This window comes from Polyodon spathula, chromosome 16 (assembly GCF_017654505.1).
Source record: "Polyodon spathula isolate WHYD16114869_AA chromosome 16, ASM1765450v1, whole genome shotgun sequence".
Taxonomy (NCBI): Eukaryota; Metazoa; Chordata; class Actinopteri; order Acipenseriformes; family Polyodontidae; genus Polyodon; species Polyodon spathula.
The window spans coordinates 32115020-32139130 of record NC_054549.1 but is presented as its reverse complement, the minus strand read 5'-3'; the positions used below and the strand labels follow the sequence as shown (position 1 = coordinate 32139130).

Sequence of the window (24111 nt, the reverse complement as noted above, 5' to 3'; positions counted from 1 at the left end):
TTAAATAACTTCCAAACTCATATGCCAAAGATCTTTAAAATCACTGTATAAAGTATGAGAAAGTCATAGATTTGTACACATGAGTACAGTATACAATTATAAAAATGAATATTGTGATACACTCCAGTACATGTAAATGAAGGACGATGACCTATAAAGATTTCAAGCTGTGCTTTTTTTAAAATAAGATTAACCTATTTTTTGTCGCTTTTGCCATAAACCTATTTCAATGAATACTGTTATGAGTTATTTTATACAAGTAGCTGCCATTCATCACAAAGAAATAAAGTATTTCTTCTTGCTGGAGTTGATCCTGAAGCACTGACACAGATACAGAAACTGGGTTACAAACTGAAGATATTTTAACATTAACTAGCCTTATTTTCTGGATGTATTATCTGAGTGTTGTTAATCCCACACATGACAAATACAAATATACTGTAATTACCTTGCATAATGCAAGATCTTTCAAAGTGAGGCATTTTAACAAGAAAATAGAAATGATATGTGATTCTATAGTGCTGCATTCTCACTGGTTTTGTCAGAATTAATAACGGTGCTTATTATGCAATGTAATTGCTTTGTAATAGTGGGCAGTCTAGCTTTAAGACATGTGATACCTCTCCCAGTAAGGGTGTATTGAAATACACACACTACTTAGTACATTCTAAAGGAGATAGAGCTTGTGCTTAAAGCAGCTCTCAATGGGAGGAAAGAAACTGAGGGGAGGCTGATCTTTCATTAAACAGGGATTGATCCTCTCTTTAAGTAAATGTGAAGCTGCAAATGAACTCGATATCACTTGAAGGGTCCCCTCCAGTAGCAGTAGATGCTGTACAATGATTTAAGGTTGAAATGACAAGGTTTCCACCCCTTAAATCCTGGCTACTTTGTGACAGTGCATCGCAACACTGATATTTTCATTCACTCTGCAAACAGGATTGGAGCTGCGCAGAGCAGAGGGACAAAAGAGTTTTCTAATCCTTGATCTCACAGATTATTTTTAGGAATTTATTGGAATCCCTGCTGGAGGAATGGATGGATTTGAGACAACGTGTTAGATCTTTTGGATGAACAATAATAGGGTTCTTTGCTCCTGGCTGGATTATTCAGGTAAGAACAGTAGTCTTCTAAGCTCATTTAAGGTTTCAATCTCTTTAGCTAATACTTGGAAATGCACTGTTGACAGCCAGGTTTAACATAGAGGAGCAAGGTAAGCTTTAAGCCTTGAACTATCAAACTGATAGGAATGAATTGATAGGGTGAATGTTATGTTTTGTTTTTGTTTTTTTTTAAATTACCTCTAACAGAAATGTCCATAAAGACAAATCTTACAAAAACTGTTCAATGATTGAGATACAGTACCAGATAAATACTGTAGGTGAACATTTACCAGGTTTATAATACACAGGGTTTCTGTCTTTTCTTGTAAAACCTATAAAGACATACAGTGCTGCAGATACTCTTTCCGGAAGTGTGAAATGGGATGTCATTTAAACTTAAATGGTTACTGTTACTGTATGGTCTTGCTTGATTCTAATAGGCAGCCACAGATTTATATTTTGGGTTTTAGAAAATTATACCCAGGCTAATGTTAATTGTATAGTTTACGTGACTTCCTGACATCTGGAATATTTTATTTTTATTTCTAAAATTCCTAATTGCAATATCTAATCTTACAATATCCAAACACATACCAAGAATACATTCTAAGAATAGTTTACGAGAACTATAGGATTATTGGCAGAATTATTTTTCAGAAGAAACCAGAGGGCAAACTAAATGAAAGTAGTTAACGTTATATAAGACACAATAGAAACTCTAAGAACTAAGAGAAATGCATTTAGTGTAATGAGAAAAAATAAATAAATCAATACCATGCATTAGCTGGAAGGAACAATAAGCACATTTACAAATTGAAAACCAGTCATGAGTTACACAATAAAATATTAATTTGGAATATAAAGTGTTTGTGCATATTTAGAACTGAGCTGCGTATTACATGAAGAACTGAGTAATTTTCAATGACACACGCAGTCATAACTTTAGAAATTATTTAGCAGTATTCTTCACTAAGTATTCTTCTGTTCTTATTAAAATGTATGGCTTAGCACACATGTGGCTGTCTAATTTAAATGTGTGAATATGATCTGATGTATAACAAATTCAGTGGTAGGTTCTTGGTTAGCAATTTCTCTACTCAATTTTATTGTAAAACAACAACAACAAAAATATTAAAAAGGTTATCAGTGACAGGCTTAATGTAGTGAAAGTCTAAGCTTTCATTTGCTTTGGGGTGGGAAGTGAAGTTTTTCAGTGAAGGCGGAGATTTGCCAATGAGCAATGCTATGTGGTGAAACACCTCCTTGGGGAATCATATGCATTTCCACAAGCCCGTAGTCATGGAGGATGACTGGAAGGATGTAGAGCCTGACAGGGGATTGCAATGAGCTCTTGCTAATTATATGCTTAATTTTAGAGTGTGGATGTTCATCTGTGATACTAGTTTCAATGTCAGCTGAGAGGGGCCCAGAGATGCATTTATAATCAATGCATTGTTTGTGCCACAAAAAGGGATTTAGGCCTCTGGTTTTGTCACAAGAGTTGATGTTTGTTGCTAGCAGGTGAGATATTCAAACCATGTTTTTAGTCAAAGCTTGCTGGCAAATGTAGAACAAAGAAGCGGTCGAAATATTGATTTGAAAAAGGGATTGTGAGCACTTTCTTTCCGGCAAACAATTACTGTTTTGAAGTAGCATTTGTGATTAAAGTTTTATGATCATTGCCGTCCTCTAAACACTCATCCATTTTCTAAAGGGTGCACATTAAACCAGCAATAAAGCAAAATACAAAATAAAAGCAGTGGCAGTGCTGAAGTATAAGCAAGCCAGAACTGAGCAGAACATTGAAATGTTACATTGTAAGGACTGGGCACCAGGCAATGCAATGGCTTCTCATGAACAATGTAAAGTTGTGTTTTTAATTTAAGTTATTACTCACATACATGAGAACAGCAACAACAACATCAGAGTACTCTACACTATTAGGGGAAAGAGCACAGGGTTGGTCTTTTTCTGCTGGACCACCCTCTTCTGGGGTAAGGGGTCATTCATTTATACAGCATTCCCAATTAATCACAGCTGTTTAGCAAAGCCTGCTAATTATCCAGAATTGTGTTGGTGATATGCACAGCCACTAACCAACTGCAATGTTACAGCACCATCGGTTTTCCACACTATTGTTATATTCTAGCAAAAAGAGACTTGATTACTTATTGTGTACTTATAACCTGATCATTTGATTCTGAACTTTAGAGCAGTGGGCCACATTCAATTTCTCAGGGACCATTAACAGGACAGGTTTCAACTATCAATCAATATTTATAATGTCCAGTGAGCATTACACTAAACTCACTCTGCTTAATGGTGCGCATCACTATAATACATACCAGTGCACACACATAAGGATGGTCTTTATAAAAGGATGGTCTTTATAATCTCAGAGTAAAAATATATATATATATATATATATATATAATATGATATATATATATATATATATATATAGCTAATAAGCGAGTCTATGATACATGTTTAGAGATGATTTGTGTTTTGTGAAAAAAAAAAAAAAAACAATGTGTGAAGTGGTATATCTGTATTTTTAGAGAATTGCAATGGTCTCTGCGATGTCCTGGTTCCTGTATATGTGGATAAGTGTCAGTGCCATGCTGCTCTGTCAAGCAACTCTTTATGACACTATACAGCAGCACCACCTACCAAGGCCAGAGAGGAGCACCCTCGAGATCCTAGGTACTCTTCCTTCTTTTTATATCTACTAGCATTTTAATTGAAAGTTACATGCCCGATTCACTCTTGTTAAAGACCCTGTTGGACCCTTACCAATTTGGATCCAAAGTAACTTTAGACATACGCATCACAACAGTAATAATCTTACATCTTGTCATAGCCTCTTGTCTAGTTTTGACCAAAATTCAATGTATGGGTTCAGGGACATGAACAACAAAGGATCTGGGATTATGTGTATTTCCATCAACTTTACAATTCAATTTGTACTGTAAACCTGCTAATAACCATGACCTGTATTTACATGTATATTCTGACAGTGCACTAAGGTATCAGTCGCTATACCCACTGGGAGTTCTTCCTTCAGTCTGAACCATAGGTTATAGACTACAAAACATTACTGGTCACCATCATGTGCAAACAGTAGGGTTAGTTGCTGTATTAACTTTAAAGATTACCTTCTTTAAATATTTGCTATATTAGAATTATTTAACCTGTAAAAAAATGTTAAGCCTTGTGTTTATATGTCTTTATTGCATTTAGAAAATGCATATATGTGTTACCCTTTGATGCTTTTCGCACTGGATAATTGATGAAACAGAGAGTTTAACACCTTGGTCACACCTGGAATGATAACGATAATGATTTTTTTAAATTGTTCCAGTTCAAATGAATGGAGGTAGCCACACCACAATGATAACAATCGCTATCATTTTGATCGCTTTCAGAGTGATTTTTTCCCGCTAGAGCGATAACGATAAATGTTCCTGGCCAATCAGGGCTGTATTAAATGTGACATCATCACCTACCTGGTGTTATTTTATATATTATTTTAAACAGGATAAACAGTAAATACAGGCATTGCAATGATTTACTACAGACTACTAAGACTGCCCTCCACTGTTCCACTGCAGAACATCACGTCGGAAAACTGGTTGTAATATACATCAAGGATTCTAGTTTTTTTTTTTTTTTTTTTTTTTTTTTTTTTTTTAAATTGTGTTATAAATTATTTGATAAACAGCCATTAATGTATAGCATGACATAGCATGTTCTTATTATATGTTTTACTTTTATGGGAAGTGGTTGTAACCAAGGCGACTGTGCATACTTCCTTGAGGCAATACCCACGGTGTAATTTTCAGCACTTGACAATAACAACGAGCGAGTGGAATTCCTCCAACTCCTCCCTACTCTGTAGTATTCTGTGTACCCACACTCCTCTTATCTGTCTCCTCTGATCTAATACAACAGGAGTATTTCTTAATATTCATCATCACTGTCACATATCTTGCTGGAAATAAAAGTGGGCATGTACTAATAACGTGATTGGCATTTGCTGTACAATAATATAGGAGCCCTTTATCGTTCTGGTGTGACCACTCCATAAATGATTTATGGTTATTGTTATCATTATCATTATCATTCCAGGTGTGGCCGGGGCTTAAATGTTTTATTCCAGAACAAAAGAGCTAATATTAAGATGAGCTTGAATACATTTGATGTAAATTATTTTATTGTATGTTTTCTTTTGAAATAATAACCTGGGAAGTATTTATTTAGGGTAACTGAAGTATGCAACACAGGGTTAAAAATAAGGTTGGAGTGAAAGTTCAAATCTGGGGAAACTTGGGTCAGCAGAAATACTGTTATAACATTTTCATATAACATTTTCGTTCAAATACACCCATTTACCACAACAATGTATCTTTACATACATATTAAAAATATATCTATTGTTAAGGTTTTGTTTAGGTTTTGGTACAGTGAAGAAATCACACTCAATTTGGTGCCATGCTGTAGAAAATGAAGGTATTTCTGCAAAATGTGCTTGAAGGATTTTTATGGTTGGTAGTATTTGGTACCAAAGCCATACATGAAAGTATGACTGTGACCACAGTGGGAATCGTTTAAATTACATAATAAGTCAGTAAAACATAATCCAGCTTCGACCTGATGGTAAATTGGATGAAAGTGAAACAAAGTATACATCAGTTATTAGCTTAAGCTCTACGCTGGTCCCACCCTGTAGAAACTATTTTTAATCTGTGGTCGTTCAAAAAGATGTATTATTATAATAATAATAATAATAATAATAATAATAAATTATTATTATTATTATTATTATTATTATTATTATTATTATTATTATTTATTATTATTATTAATTAAGCACTCTACAATGAAAGACAACCAATTACAGGCCAACACTGTTCACAGTCCTCAGTTCAAGTACTTAGTAAGTCCTACTTTTTTTGATGCAAATCGTTTGAGGTTTCTCAGTCTGTTGCTCTGACAAGCTTTGATGCTATAAACTACTTGCAAGAAACGATAACTTCATGTAATATGTATTTGCATTGATGTCTTCAGTTATCAGTGGTCATGGAAACTGAATTTACAAAGGGCTAAAAAAGATATAAGGATTATATAAAGAGAATTCAAAACATCATACCCACACACTGATCAAGATTATTAACACAAGAGCAACATATTGCCATGCTTTAATCATCCTGGCCAGTTTTAAAGTCTTGTATACATTTAAATTAAATATAAATAGAATCAAAACCTATTTTGTTGGTTTATTTTAAGACTATTTGTTTAAAATTGTGTCAGAGCTAGATCCTGACTTGGTTTAAAAAGTCATTTAGGCTTTTATTTCGGTGATCTAAAATGCAAATTGCTGTTGCAGGTTCAATCAGAAACCCACCAAAAAATAAAATAAAAAAGGCACAGTATATTGAGGATTAAAAATGAAACATACAAATCAGACTGGGAGTTTTGCAACATTTGACTAAGTTTGAAAGATAGTCTGCCTTATGAAACAAGAGCAGCTCGAATGCTCTGTGCATGCTAAATATGAGGAAAATGTAAAAAAAAGAAAAGACAAATCTTTTACTCAGGGCTGTGATACAGATTGAGTAAAGGTTTTACAGCTGCTTCATCACCTGCTCTGGAACAGCACTGCTTTCTCCCACGAGCCTCCACCAGCCTGGCTCTCTGCACCCTCCGCTAGTAAGATTGATGGCATTACCATCCCAGGCAGCGCATTCTGGTCTCTCAAGAAATAATCCACTACATTGACAGATGAGTGGAATTTGACATGACGCTACTCATTCAAATCGCTGTGCATCTGTGAGGCAACAGGGTTCCTTTAGAGAAAAGGGTGTTGAAATTTGGGGTTGGTATCTACTGTCATGGCATGGGATCTTTAAATAACTGAATTAAAATTCCTGGCTGTTGTTTACCACATAATAATGAAATGAATGACACACACACACGTCTCGGACTATAAATCCGGTTCTATATATATATATATATATATATATATATATATATATATATATATATATATATATATATATAACCTTGGAACAGATAACCATGGCATTTTCAGTGCCTGAAGTTGTGCATTTTAATGCAAGGGGTTGAGAAGATTATTTGGCAGATTACCTTGAGTGAGAACAGATCATTAATAAAATTGCATACTGTAGATGTATGGTTCTCAATAAAAATTACTTTTAAAATAGTGTTTGACAAATTGTTAGTCTCCTGGATGTGGGCAACTGTGTATACTTGCAGAGAGATGCATTTATTGCTTTTGCTTGAACCTTTAACTCGTTTGACCTTGAACGGAGATTTGATACAAGTGATGACTATCAACAAGTTTGTAATTACTTTATTTATTTACTTAAATGACTGCTTATTTTGTATTTCATATCCCTGTCTGGTGATAATAAAGATGGCTTGATTGTGTTTAAAAGTAATCAAATGCATCACCCACTAATATAAACGAAGTTGAATGTATCCATGTCAGACAGTGAAGCATTTGTTATGCTGAAAGTTTTGTGGTTGTGGAATTGGTCAGAGTATTAAAGTGGACAGGCCATGATTTGTGCTGTTAGCTGGGTGCCAGTGATAGTCCATTGCTTCTCTGATTGAAACCATTGACTCAGGATTTGGGCACAGAGAATAATTCTTCTGCAGAGTCTTCAGTTTATTAGGTCCTGCCATTATCCAGAAAGCAAACCTATAATTTAATATAATAAACATTACAAAAGCAGAGATAATTTAAGTTGTAAAACCGTAATGCAAAACAATCTGTATAAAATAAAATGCCAAGCTGCTCAGACCATACAATTTATCGAGTGATTATTCAAATTATAGGCAAAATGCGATGACCGCTGTGTACTGTAGTACTTTTATATGCTGCACACAATAAATTTGAATTATACCGTTATATTCTTGAAATAGCATACATTGTTTTGTTTCATTTTCTATTGCAATCTAAATCGCATGAAAATGAACAGGCAAAAAAAAATCTACTATGAATAATTGATGTTGCTTTGCTAATTGCATATGTATGGCAGTATAGTGCAATCACATTATTAAGAACTGTAATTCCCAACATCATTGTATATGGCTGCAGTGTTCTCCCAATAAAAACTGACAGCAAAGGAGCATGGATAGTCAGCAGATGTGTTAAAGGGCTATTTTTTGAATTTCTAGTCCAAAGTAATGTGCTTACTTTGGCATGTATAGTATGCTACTATTGTTTGGCTGAGTAATATCAGTTATACACTGCTTTGTTCTCATTGTTTTGAAGCACAGAGGGCAAATTAGTATTACAAGATATAGGATGTACAATATATAGGATGACAAACATCTGTGTAGGAGGGACTGTTGGCAGAAGTTAACATAGACAGTTTGTAATGTGTCATGGCATACAACACACAAAACGCATGCTTGCATTGGCTGAAAGCTCTTCAGCGGTAACATCAATTATTGTAGTATTTGATTGCTATCAGTATTTGAGTTGAGAACCGTATTATATTTTCATACATTTCCTTCATGATTACATGATTCTGAATCTTAATTAATTACAGATAACAGTTTTGGGTAAGCTGCACAAAATTCCACCAAGCGGAATTTCGATATCAATTCATTGCTCTTTGGTAGAATGCAACCATCAACCTGCTTTTTAATGGTCTATTTCTATTGTAAAAGAGTAAAGATGTCACGGTCTGTTCTGCTATTAGCTGTATAGCCCTTAAGTATACATGTTCAGTGAATTATGTTGGACTGCAGTATAATACTAGACCATACTTGTGTTTATGTTCTAAAAATAACTTTGCATTATTTTTCATTCAAATATTGACTTGTTAGACAAATATTGACTTGTTAAAAACATTTTAATTGTTGGAAATAATCATAATGGGAACAGGTTGTTCGAAGCAAATTATATTGAATTATGTTTAATTAAATTAATGGCAACAAATCAAGGTTTAGCTAATTGGAATTTAAAAAAGCAGTTTATTACATTAATAGTGCTGTTTCAGAGGTATTTGTTGTCTTTTATATGCTGCATAATTTATTCACACATGTACAATTAGCAATGCAATAAAGAACAAGATGGAGATTTGCAGCTTGTCTGTGATTTGATAAATCTAGAATACAGGTTTAAGCATGTTTCGTTTCCTTAAAACAATAACTGAAATAGTTTATCTGGCAAATGTAATCAGCATGCACCTATAGGTTGTACGTAATTATGGGCAAGACAAAAATAACTTGATTTTTGTTATAGTTCATTCACACAGTGAGACGATCAACAGCAAAAAAATGCAGTTGGTTCATCATGGCTCAGCTAGAAAAAGCTGATATATAACAGACATTCCAGTTTATGCTATTTTTATTCACAGTATCGACATCTGCCAAAAACACAGAGCTGAGCTGTTCATTGCTGTTGAAAAGGGGAGAAAAAAGTAATGCAGATTGGGTCTTTGTTGACCAGAGTTCTGTTGGAATGTTCCCTGGGTACATTTCTATATATCGAAGTGTACCCTGGTTTAAACTAAGACATGAATGCGCACTACAGCTCCCAACATGGCCACCGGCGATCAAACTAGTGTGCCTCAGGGTGAATTGCTTGATTATCTCATGAGCATTCAGATATATGGTGCAGCAGTTATAGTGAGAAAGGGTAAGGAGATTAAGGCAGAATACGTCACCCTAGACAAGACACCAGACAGTACCTTGGGTCTACGTGATGTATTTACCCCCCACTTCGCTACTGTATGCAAGTCTGACAAATGTCGTAACAAAAAGATGTCATAACTCATAACACAAAATGATACTTGATACCAGGGTATATTTGTAACAGGCCGAGGTACCAAACGATAACTTTGTTTAAACCAGGGTACACTTCAAGAGAGCAAAGTGTACCCTGGGTATATTCCTATAGTACCCTGGTTGACAAAGGCCCAATCTGCAGGAGTAAGAGTAACCATTACAATAATTATTTTATTTTGCATGGATACCACATCCGTGCATTGTAGCATTCCTAGATATTGTATAAAACATACAGATAACAGAAAAAAAAAACAAGATAATGCCAAAAAGTACTATGAATGACAAACAAAAAGACACATGAATGCATGTATTTGGGTACTGGTAAATAGGAAGGCATATTATTTTGTTGAATATGTTGTTGCAGTAGATCAAGAATCAGTTTTAAACAGAACCTACCGATAGACATTTGAATCCACCTACTTTTGCTGCACAACCTATTCATATCTTCTCTCATAATTGTTGTAAACACATTTAATGAAGAACATACCATGAGCTACACTGTAATTCAAGTTATAACATCAATTCAGATTTACAGATATAACAATTGTTCCAGAAACTATAAATATGCTTCCTATGAGAAAGAAATGATAAACATAATCAACATGATGTTAAACGGGCTATTCAGAGCAAATGTCTTTTGCATAAGGATATCTAATATCCAGCCACCTAGTTCCGGCACTTTCTTTTAATTGCTAAGAAAGCTGCACATTTTAAAACAAACCAAAAGTGTTGTTGTCCATTTGCCCTTTGAGCAACCTTTTAAACTGTACAATAAAGTGCAGATCATTTTTGTGCTGTACACGATTCTCACACATTTCGATCTCTATCTGGCATTCAGACAATTTGTCATGGATCAGATGAACAATTTGTCATGGATTAATGCGCTTAAATGTCTCTGATATAGTTGGAGCAGTCCTTGGAAAAGCTGAAGAATCCTATTACAGTACCATTTATAGCACAGCTTTGTGTTCGGTTTATATACAGTATATATAGTAAATTCTTAACTATACTTTAATGTTTCTACAATGAATGTTGTGGAGCGTAATAGTTAACATGTACAATGCTCCTCTCTCTCTGCTATATATATATATATATATATATATATATATATATATATATATAGAGAGAGAGAGAGAGAGAGAGAGAGAGAGAGAGAGAGAGAGAGAGAGAGAGAGAGAGAGAGAGAGAGAGAGAGAGAGAGCAATGAACTACTCCTAATTTTCTCTTAAAGTGTCTCTAAATAGATTGCAATTACACTGTTATTGTGGTTACACATATTACATGTATAAATACAGTGTAATTATGAGTGCCAGCATTTTTCATTTTGTGATTAAGCATGTTGTTGCCTTGCAACTACACAACTATATGTTATTAAAGTTTATACAATGCTTTGGCTCATTTAAGCCAATTACAGATAGCCATTTATTTATTACCAGCAGTTATATTGCTATCATGTAGTTATACTGCAGCCATGGATGTAATGTAGGTAACACTTTACATTGTGTCTCTAATTGCTGTGTATTTACATAGTAGTTACTTAGTAAATACATGTGTACTTACACATAATTACAATGTACTTAATATGTAGATGTTTTGCATGATATAACCCTAATCCTAACCCTTTTCTGATACACTTGTTTACTTGCATATATCATGCAAAAAGATTAACATGTTAAGTACATTGTAACTGTGCGTAACATGTATTTACTAAGTAACTACTATGTAAATACACAGTAATTAGAGCCCCAGTGTAAAGTGTTAATGGAATTTATTGCAACTTCTATATCATGGTTCACGTCAGAAACACAGCAAATCTCATTTTCAGCCACCGTCAGTCTGAGCTCAAAACAGCTGACCATTCTAAAACCGCAAAGATAATGGGAACTATAAACTTTAATATCCAAAGCATTGCACAAATTCAATGATCAAGCAGCAGGAATAATTACACAAGTTCAAATGTCATTCCCACATCAGCTACAACTATATCTGCATGTGCAATGTTATTTATTTAACAATAAAATACCCTTTCAATAGCATGCTACTGCAGGTACAGACATGTTTACAGCACTGTAAGTCCAGCAGCTGGCTCTGGAGGGATTAGAGAACAAGGAAGGGCTTATAGTAAAACATATAACTCTTACACCTTATCAGAAGTCAAGTGTTCGAAAACTACAAGTGGGACAATAGCTCAGATGGTAGTCAAGACATTGGGCTCATTTTAATTAACAGTACTACTATCAAAAACTTGAACACAAGTTGTTGAAATGATGAAGACAGAGGTTGAAATCCCCTAACGCTTTGTATGACTGATTTAACCAATAAGACAAAACAGGGGTACACCTGAGCAGCTGTAATTTCAGGTTTGTATCATAGCCTTGGATACCTATTGATTTTCCTTAGCACAAGATATACCTCCAGAATATTTACAGCGCTTGTTTTTAATTTTCTCTTTAAAGCCAGGGATGGATATACTAGTTAATGCATTTTACTCACAGATTTGTAATTTTATAATACAGGCAAAATAGTACTTATTCCTTTTAAGTATTATTTGCATTAAATGATATAATAGAATCATTTCATTATATATTAACAAAATAAAGTAGAATAATTCCTACAAAACAGTGTTTGTGTGTACTCAGGTTTGTGTATGATAACATTTACTTTTTGTATATTTTGTTTGACAGCACTGACTTAGTTGTAAAATTATTACTTTTTTTATAAGAATAAAATATATATTTATAAGAATAAAAAGAGTTTTGGTTGGGAAATGTGAATAAAACACTTTTTAGATGCTATATTGGGAGGAACAAGAAGTCAGGTCCCCCCGGATTGACATTCTAAACAGACTACTGCTTACAATTCTGCTTCTGGTAAATTATGGTTTTCAGTCAGAAACAGTAAGCATTACTTGATGGTTTATAATATTTGGTAGATAAGACCTTTAAAAGATATTTCTTTATGTAAAAAGATAGATATTGTTAGTCATCTGCCATGTACTACATATAAGCTTTTGGACTTACAAAAAGTCAAATAAAGTTGAATATATACTAGGAATGCTGGGAAGTTATTTAAAACACAAACACTTAAATATCTGAAGCACAACTCAAAGTTGTAACAGTAACATTTTATTTTAGTGGACATTATTACAGCCTGCATAACACCTTTATCTAGGATGTGTTAACATTAAACATACCCTTTAATACTACAAACAAGCAGGCTTTAAAGATATGTTCAAAAGATTCTGCTGTGGTTTTTTATAAATAATTTTTTAATGCCTGTTTCCTACACAATGTCATGGCATCGTAGTCAGCCTTCATAATAGTGCTATGAATAAATAATTGTAATGAATGCTACTCAGCATCAACTTCAAAAATACTAGTGGTACTTTAATTGATGGGGTTTTAAATTGGTTTACATTTTTTGGTCTGTTACAGGTCAAAAGAGGCCTATAGTACTGCTCTACCTTTGCAAAATAAAAACTATTAGCTTATTGTTGTATTTTGTGAATATGACAAACTCTTTTAGAGAGAGGCTGTTGTTTTGGATTTCAGCTCAGTTCATTTTCTCTGGTAATGAGGTAATTAGAATTTGATGTGGGTTTTGGACAGAACTATATAACATATTCTGGCACAATTTTTCTAACTTCCCTAGAAATGTCATACATAAAACAAATAAGAATGGGCTTGTGGGGTTACGCTCAAAGGTTGTGACAATTTATAATAATATAAAAGTTGTTGTCAGATAAATATCACCACAGTGTTAAAAGTATGGTGAAACTCAATAACAATCTAGACTTCATTAAAGCTGGAAGCATTTTTTATTTCAAAAGGTATAGCTGCTGACGGCATTCCATTTTTTACTGTGTTTATCAGAAGCTCCATCATTTTGTTTGGCTCAGTTGCATAGCATTTGGCAAAGCAAACAATATAAACAATGATGCTTGTGGTGAGATATAGTTTGGTGGTAGTGCGCTTCATTTTGGGAACAAACAAATTATGTGCTCAGTACCAAATCACAGAAACAGTTGCAATATGCAAAGTGTCATGCCCTATTTACTAACTAATTAGAAGCAAAAATACCGATCAGTAAAATTCTAATTCTAAAGTTGCAAAAGGTCTGAAGTTGAGCACAGTATGTATTCTATTGACAACAGTTATTTGCTGGTGACTGCAGGGATAAAAATACTAATCAAGATTGTTCCAGTGTAACCGTCCTACTCTGTTAAAGCGCTCTGCTTTTTGTTTGTTTTGTTTTTTTAATTGAGGTTAAGAATATGTTTACATTTTTCACTACATTTATTCAGGTTTTGGGTACGTGTTTCTTTACCTAATAGGTTTTATTTATACATGTATGTATGTATGTACGTATGTATGCATGTATTTATTTGTTAGTTTGTTATTCATATATTTGTATATATATTTATTTCGACATTAATTGATTAAAGCACTATATATGTATTAGGTATTTTTTTGGTAATTTCACGGTAGGGTCGTTCCTCCTCATTCTCAGACATTATTAAAGGTAATTTATGCATTCACATTTTGATAAGCCAGTTGTTCCAGGAACTTACTAGCTTTTTCTCCTTGTACCTCATAACATGTATTTTTCCCATATGAATCTGTACATAGATATTTTGACATGTGACTGTTGTGTTATTTTCAGAGTACACCAATTTTTAGAACCCTGTTTACATATGGAGCTGAGGTTTTGTCTTGTTTTCATTTTAATTAATTTTTTTTTTAATTGAGATGGAGAATTATTTAGTAACTTTAAAACTGTGTAATATGGGCTACAATACAGTAACCATGACCCACATTCACTGAGTAATGATTAGTTAAGACAACAATCACCTGCTTATAGTTTAATATAATTTTACAGAGTTTATTTAAGTATACACTGTAAAAGGAGATAGGGAATATAATCTTACTGCATTTGTGTGAACCAAAATGCAATAACATGATTAGTGTTACAATTACAATACTGTTGTGTCAGTTTCCCTGTTGTAATATAATCTGGATTTGTGATTATAGTGGTTGCACAGTAATTAAAAGGGGTTGTTTATTATTTTGTCAGCTAATAGATATTAACATTGTTCCAATACAAAAATTAAAAAAATACAGTTATTCTGCAATTAAGTAGGATTTCACCCTATGGTACAAAGAAATGTTTAACATAAATTATGAGATAATTAACATCTGAGTAGTGATACAGGCACCCCACAGAATATACTGTTAATTAACAGGTGACAAATGAGTATTAATATTTAATTGAAACATAATATTTCTGAGACCTGCTAGTAAGAAGAAACATTTTATGAGGACATCGCTACTTAATTGAAAGTTTATTTAGTACCTAATTTCTATTTACTTTGCAGTGCTTATTTCATAACGAGATTGCCATAGCGTTGTCAACTACAAGATTCCATGCAGTATAGGAACATGGTTGGTCAACAACCATCTTTGATGCCAGACATTTACATTTTGGGCATTGCTGTGCCTAAATCTAAGATGTAACTTTGACCAAAATGCATTCAGCTAGAATGAAATCCAATTGCTACTGCATCACATGGCCTTTGTTATTTTTTATATATAATTCACAACACAATGACATTGAATTTGAATAACGTTATTTTAATTTCCATTGCCTGTACCGTAGGTACTTGCAATGTAATTAGTTAAAAGTACCAGTTATGTACTGTGATTAATTACATAGTTACAATTTAGTCACAAAGAAATATAGGGGTAGTTACATTGCAATAACAGTCTATTACATAAAATGTAGAACTGGGATTCCAAATAATGTTACACTGGGAAGACAAGATTCAATACAGTTATGATACGAATGATTGATGCAACAGTTCAGTGCAAACAATGACAGTCAGCCAAACACCAACCAACAATTCAAACACAATTAGTTTGACTCTCAGAGACAAAATCTTACTATTCTCTAACAGCCATTCTGAGATTTGCATTTGCCTCTCCTCGTACGATGGGGGGGGGGGTTTGCCAACAAACGTGTCAGATAATGGCTATTGAGACATTTTTTCAGTTCAACCACTTGGAAGGCAAAAAAATGCATGGTCTGATGTACAATTGTCCATTCCACTGTTAAAGCAAAAAGGTAATAGGCCAACTGCAGGGTCAACCAAAACACAAATAACACAGATCCTGATAGTATGTGCTCTCTGTACAAACTTTTAAACCCTGCCTGAAAGGAAATTCTCACTAGAAAAGGGCACAGCTGGGATTCCAGTAACACAGGAATATAAAGCCTTGATAATGACCCCAGTTCTATCAGAAGAAGGTACACATATATAGTATGCTTGGTACATGTAGCATTGATCATTCTGTGCAAATTACTTGTGCAAGACTTTTCATGTGATATCTAAAAGGCTCAATTCCTCTTTTGGCCCCAGGGCTTAGATTATCACAGATAATCTAAGATTATTTAGGATATGACTGTTTGACAAAAAGGTAAGTCAGAGGAAATGCATAAATAATGTAATAATTCTTATTTTCACATTCATGCAATTTGAGTGTTTGAGATGCTTTTAGTCAGGAGAACAATATGTTGTTACTGAGCTGTGTCTGTGAACACCCCCATTCAATGTTCTAATGACATTTTACGTGACAATATGTACAATACTATAGAGAGAAATCCAGTGGCAGATTTTGTTATCATAGAAAGAACAATACGTTTCTGTGGAGGAGATCATATTTCTGCTAACTTGTGAAAACCTACTGGAATGCAGCCCATAGCTGAGTGAGCTTTAGTTTGCAAATACAGTATATAAAGAACGTAAACAGGAAAGCAATACAAATGACAGAGGGCAACACCGATTCCGTATTGCAAAACAAAAACCATGATCATACTCTGTATACCTTAAGAGGCCAAAATGGAATAGCTGTCAAATGCCAATCCACATGTGCAAGAAGCTTCTGATACTCGTACTGCTGGTCTTTGTATTGCTGTTAAAGTGGATAGGAGAGATAATCTGCAGTATGGAAAAATACACTCCGGGTGAAGAGACCATCAGTCTGATGATTGTGTTGTGCAATGCAGCATTGAAAACAAAGCAGTCATATGCTGATTTGCATTAAAGTAATGTTATAAAAGAGCATCACAGCATCACTTTAGAGAAGTAACTTGGTAGAAAACTATCACTAGTAAAATAAACAAATGTTAAGGACATAAAAAAGCACCGCTGTTTTATCTGACATTTTTGAGGTTAAATGTGCTAGCAGATTTGGCACAACAAACTGGTAAATTGTTACTGTCACTGACTATAAAAGACACATGCAGTTATTGGGGGCATTGTTCATTTCCCAGTCTTATATAAGAAATCATTCAAGTGTCAGTTACAGTCTGGATAGTTAAAAGTGTGGCTTACTTGAGAAACACGTTGAATAGTTGCAGCAAAACTATGCAATGTTTAAAGCAGATTATTGCAATGTTTAAAGCATCTTATATTTAGGGCTTCTTTAAAGAACATCGTGGGGGGTTGGTTCTCTAAAATGTGTTGCAAATCTATACGGTCCAGACCAAAAAAAAAAATCTGTCTAAATCGTAGTGTATTTTTACAGTAGCCACAGCCAGAATCACTACTAAGCACTGGATATGCTGGCAGCCTGGACAGAAGCCAGGTGATAATGAACATGTAGGATCTATTTGGCAATAAGTACAAAGGCAAAGGTACATTAGAATGAAATGAATGATCTATTGAATTGACAGATAAACATGCTAAACATTCAATTGTTATTTGAATTTGGTCCATGGCCTTGCTCATTGGAGCTCATTAGCCACCCCTATTCTGCAAAAACTATGATGAATTAAATATATGAATTAGATGAAAAAATAATGCCAGCGGGCAGGACAAGTGGCACTTGAGGCCATCTCCCCCATAGACAAGGCACGTTGCAAGGTGGAGGGGGACCAAATAAACAAAAGGTAAGGGGGTGTATATGAACCCTTACCCATTTACAAGATGCAGTAACACAAAAAGTCATAATACTTTAAATGATACATGATATACAGTAAAATAAATAAATAAATATTAATAAAAGCCTAATACAGTACAGTGAAAAATGCATAATACATGAAATAGTTGCTACAACACAGCAGCTAATAGCAGACATTAGGCTTAAAGAGTATGGAAAGCAAAAGAGAACAAGTGAGTCATGAGAGTTAAAGCAAGCAATGGTGGGAGCGATTTCCAAAGAGTCGGAGCCATGAAGCTAAACAAGCATTCTCCAAGTGTGGTGCACTTTTGCTTGGGGATAACCAGCAGGCCAGAATCGGAGGATCTCAGCTTGTGGGCAGGGACATAACGGGTCAGCAGGTTGAGGAGGGACTTGGGACCTGTGTGATGAAGGGCATTGTAGGTGAGCAGGAGAGTTTTGAAAGTAATCCTGAACTTTACAGCTAGTCAGTGCAGCTGGGCAAGGCGGGGGGTGATGTGTTCATGTTTTTTTTACGTCTGGTAAGGATCCTGGCAGCGGCATTCTGAACTAGCTGCAGTTGGTTTACGGTGTGTGCCGGGAGTCCACCATAAAGAGAATTGCAGTAGTCGAGTCGAGAGGAGACAAATGCATGACAAAGTATCTCTGCATCCGGGAGGGAAAGGTAGGGACGGACTTTGGAGATGTTTTGAAGATGTACTGAATATCACAGAAGGCTCATTTTGACATCTATATTACAACATGGTCTTTGAATGAGGCATTATTGAGTTTCAATTATCAAAGCTGATATGTTTTTGTACAAGAGTATCCATTCCCTTACTAAAAAAAAATGCAATTCCATGGCAGCATATTTGTAGTAGTACTATTATTAAGACACATGTAAGTAAATTATTCATTTTGTAAGCCGTATCATCTTTGCCGTTACCTTGGTCATGTTGCACTGTTTTGTAAACACTTAATTTTTTCCTCTATCTTATTCCATCTTACACAGAATATTGCAGTGAAGTTTTCCTTTGATACAGTTAAAAAGGGATTAGGACATATGACTCTGTTAAGGTTAATGTAATCTGAGGAAACTTGGTGTATCTATTTAGTTATATTAAACACAGGCCTGATATTCAGATATGGAATTTAATTATGCTTCTGGGACCACTTGTATCGTTTCTGTAAACTCCAGGAGTAAATTGGATCTTCCCGACATCTCTACCCACTATTCCTAAGATAGCAATTATATTCCTAGAGATGGGGTTTGAGATTTTATATGCACAGAGTTCAGCCTTACTCAGTTGTAAGATCTATAAAAATTAATATATTTCTTTTGGATACAGTAGTCATTCATATATTGTAATTCTGGTACCTGGTGATTTTTCCTCATAACTGGTTTATCAGGAGGAGAACAAACATGTAAGGACATGTATACCTTTTAAAAATAATTTCCCCCACTATTTAGATTTCAAAATTACATGTTAGAATGATAGTATAAAAAAACAAAGTGCAAGAAAAATCAATGTCATCTGGAAAATAAAGTGGTAAACGTAGTGAAACTTTACAATAGGTTACTAAGTTTGTGAAAGGAGTTCCTTGATTGTGAATATCATAATTTTCGGAATATAACACAAAACACCATATTTATAATGCGCATAACTGACCTGCCTTCATTACATTTCTTGTATAAAGTAATATTTTACCCAAAAAATAATCCACATAGAACACTATTTACCAAGTATACTTCACAACTTATATACAACACACAACCTGTTGTAAAACGGTGCATATCATATGAAGAAAATCACAGCATCCATCCAGAGATCTTTACAGTGTGTGTCTTGTAGGGTAAGAATGATTTCATCTTTGACACATTCTTAATTAAAAAGTTTTTTTTTTCTTTTAGCATAAGAATAAAATACCCTTTTACAGGTACTTCATCCCAAGATAACTGACATTTGACCTTCAACCACCACAGCCCCCTTGTTCCTGAAATTTCCGTCTAGTGGCTACAAAGGGCTGCATAACTAAACAGTGGCACACATGGGGACAGCAGAGAAGCGTGTCCAGAGAAAGTAGTAAGATCATGCTCAGAGCATGCACATGTGTATATTACTGCTTTCCCCATGAGAGGTGGCAGAACGCAGCTCTGTTGGGTCTTTGGCACGCACCTGCCCCAAGCCACTTCTCACCTGTTCATGTGGCTGGGGGTCAGCAGACCTTGACTAATGAGCAGACCGGTACAGCTGCAATGACCGGTTTGCATTTACCAAGCTGCTTCTGTCCCATGCATTGCAGTCCTGTGGCTTTAAGAGTCATGTTGCCCTTGGAAGAGCTGGCATAGTTGCTTTACTTTGACTTTTTGATTGACTTTAAGGCTAAATAACTGTGACTTTTTGGTCACTGCTTGAAAAGATCATAACTGCTTGCCAACTTTCAGCAGAAGTTTAATGTCTTTTTTGTGGCATGGCATAACATTGGACTTTTATAGCAGCTGAGGCATTTGTTATACTGAGGCAGTTTTGCTATTATGTGACACAGGACAACCTCACTAGATTAAAAAAAAAAGCATAATGGATATATAGTATATATTTTACTTTCCCATATGTCTTCCTTTTGTAGTTTTTGGACAATTATTTTAAAGTGTAACTAGACAGTAATTAGTGTGCCTTTCTACTGTACATTTTCAGTGCCTGTGTTTTAAAACTAACATTTTATTGTGCAGTGATTAGATGTTTTTCCAGGTGCCTTTGAAATTTAAAACCCCTTTAAACTGAATTTTGATTGCTGTTGTTGAACATTACACACAACATATAAACCAGTACAGTTGTTACCTAGTGTGTTTTATAATATAATGGTCTCTTTGCAAAATATTTTGTCAGCACTCGCATAGGGGTAAGGTCAGTTTGTTGAGTATGCAGAGACATCCCAGGTCATGGACATTTTCATCCAGAGGAGGAGGACGCCCTTTATCTCACGTCACAATTCACGGTGACTAATGAAGACTGACCCAGTCAACAAAAAAAATTGATAATGACTTATACTGACAAAAAAAATCCTGCGAGCAATACTTCACTGAAGCTGCAGGAAATGGAAAAGCAAAACCTTTGGGGAAGATGATTGCACAGATGTAAGGTTCATCAAAATATCATATTGCCTAAATCATTAGCTGCAGTATTAAAATTAGAACGGGTCAGATTCACTGTAATTGAATCATTGACGGTATAGTCATAGGAAGTGGTGATATTAATAGAGATAATTAAAAACAAGTCCTCTAATAAAAGAGAACCAGGATATACAGACCCAAGAGATTTACTCTTTCCACGGGCATCCCTGAGAGGACTGACTGCAGTTTAAACACAATTATTTTGAGTTAAAATCTACAGCTGCAGCATAACGTTTATTATTCCAGCTATTTATTCATGAACAGATATTTAAAATATTGTAAAACTGCCCTGAATTTGGCAATAACTTTTTTATGCTTTCCTAATGGAGCCAGGCCCCTCTTGAACTTGAACCAATTGCAGTAAACTCAATGCATAGAGACAGCAGCTTAGTGGAGGCTCAGAAGAAATGACATTTCATTAGACTTAAGACAAAGGTTATCTGCTTGCATGTATGATAAAACTAAAGCAAATGACAGTTTAATAGCTTTATGTAAGCTCTTTCCTGTAGGCGTATTATTTTTATTTAGACCTTTTCTGCCCCCCTTCCCTTTAATGTCCATAATCCTTTCTTGGAGACATTCCAGTTCTTCGGCAAGTGCTATCGAAAGAGACATGTAGCTACCGCTGCAGGCCTCTCTACAGCTGGAGACTGCCAAGCCTGCTCTTTTCCAGCAGAGAGATGAGCAGCTATGACGACCACCTCAGGGTCGGCTTTTACCTCATTGCTCCTGAGGGAACCAGGCGCTCTCTCTACCTTGAGTGAATAGAAAACCCCTTTTCTTATCATGGCTCCAAAATGAACATGTGCCTTTTCCATGCGGCTATTCAGAATCCTAAATTTCTAAGCTATTTTAGAAATGAAACAAAAGACAGCCACACACGCACAGATGGGAATCTGTTTTAAGAGAGAGCATGGTTGGCTGTGCTGGTGAATTCTAAACATACTTTATAAAACATGTTCTATACTGTGCTGTAATATTTTGTTCCTGTGGGGAGGTATTGAAATCATGATGGTTTTGTAATGGCTTGTGAGAAGGTTTTTCCCAGCTCCTATAGTTGTTATGTTTGACAAGAACATCTGCATTTATGAAATATTAAAGAAAACAGACAGAAAGGCATAAAAAGGAACACATATTTAGATTAAAAGTAGTCTCTGGCTAAGAGAACACCCCTCGGGAAGCAACTGAAGTGTTTTAAGATAGAGTTGACCGCAGACACAATATGAATCAATAAATAAAAAAATAAATGTTTGTCATGACACACATGCATCGACATATGAAACGAACAGAATATGTAAGAAAAGCAATAGGCAAGTATATGCTAATAAACTATAATAATAAAGTAACAGACAAACTAACTAACGTTAAACTAACTGTCAAACTAAATTAACACAGCACATTAAAAAATGCAACAGCAGCTCTAGATTAATTATGAATACATGTACAGAAGCAATTCACCAGAACGGGAAACATTAAATTGTTAATGATTAACTGATTCAGGTTTTTTTTCAAGAGCTCAAATAATTTCCAGCTTTTTGTAGAAAGAGAAACAGCGGCACATTTCGCCATTTGTTTACATTACATGCTGTTTTGTAGCAATGAGGTGCACTAATAGAAATCAGAATACACAACGAGGCAATGATAAATTGAAAGATTAAATAAACCGATCAGTGTTCCTCAAGACACTCTCGCAATGACAAGTTTTGAAAAGATTGAATAAACTATTTTAAGTTAAGATTTGATGATGAGTTATCAGGCTACAAAACAGTACTGTATCAGTTGTGAACGAATCGCTATTGGTGCCAAAAAAAGTGTTCTTTTAAGCAAAGTTCCTGTTTCTTTAGGCAGAGAATTTACAATGGGAAAAATCAGCTTCAGCACAAGGTTGTTCTCTTAGACAAAGGTGTTCCTATATACGGAGACTACTGTGTGTTTCTCTTGCTTAGGGATATTCTTTAATCTTTTTATTGAGATTCTAGAATTTAAAAAATATATATTGTAGCAGATAATATCCTATTAGCTGTAAACACTGTTGTACTGATGATGGGTAAAAGACATCTTCCACTATGACACTTTCAAACTATCCAACAGCAGTCGAATTGTAATGCAGCAAGAGCTATCAATGCTATAACAGCATCGATATGCATAGCAGTTAAAAAAAAAAGAAAAAGCAATTATAAAATACTATTTAAATTCTGTTATAATATCACCAACTGCTGCAGTTGCAGTAACAAGCTCATTTGAGGACTTTAAAATTGATCTACCAGTCATTTCTCATATTGTAATTTCACATGGATTTGAATAATAATTGGGTATACTGTGTTACTCACTACTTTCCAAGTGTGATCCAAGTTATGATTAAAACATGCAGCCTAGCCTTTCTTTTCTTCTTATTCTAGACAACTGTAAGAATCGCTAGAAATCCAAGTCACCCCAGAGATTGAAATATCTGAAGTCAATAGATGGAACGAGTCAGAAATCACAGACAAAAGGAAATCCATGGTAATGCAAGATTGAGTCTCCGTTCCACCCCCCACCCCCCCTTCAGTTTGCAGGGTATCTTTCTTCACCCATTCAGCTTTTGTTTCCTTTGAGGGGCCAAAAAAAAATGACCTGTTGTGAGTGATGCCTGCCTTTTTCCATAAAAGGATGGCTGTGCTGTTACAATTGCTACTTTATAAGATGTATGGGATATTAGGAGATATATATATGATATATATATATATATATATATATATATATATATATATATATAATATATATATATAGATATACTATTTTAATATGCACAAACTGCACTTAAACCTCTTAAATCTGCTCTGTTCTGGACACCTTTTTTTGATGTATTGTATTTAGTGACACCAGTGGGATTAACATACAAAAGGTACAAAGATGATCCCTATTTAAAAAATAAAGCCATCCATCTAAAAAAAAATAGTAAATAGTAAAATATGTAATTATATTAAAATAAACTGATACAATTGTTTGATGTAAATAATAATAATGCTTGAAGGGATTTCATTGGAACTGGATTCACTTCATGTTCCGTTTCTACCAAGGGACTGTAAATATT

The 24111-nt window shown here is 34.6% G+C and overlaps 1 protein-coding gene across 1 annotated transcript in view; it reads left to right on the top strand.

Annotated features, from left to right (window-relative positions):
- The first annotated feature begins 564 nt into the window (after positions 1-564).
- The window catches only part of LOC121328497 (chemokine-like protein TAFA-1), a 108508-nt gene continuing 84961 nt past the window's right edge, over positions 565-24111 (top strand). The window contains exons 1-2 of the mRNA XM_041273181.1: positions 565-1113; positions 3665-3809. Of these exons, the coding sequence (XP_041129115.1) occupies positions 3674-3809 (136 nt within the window). The 5' untranslated portion in view covers positions 565-1113; positions 3665-3673. The remainder of the gene's footprint in view (positions 1114-3664; positions 3810-24111) is intronic.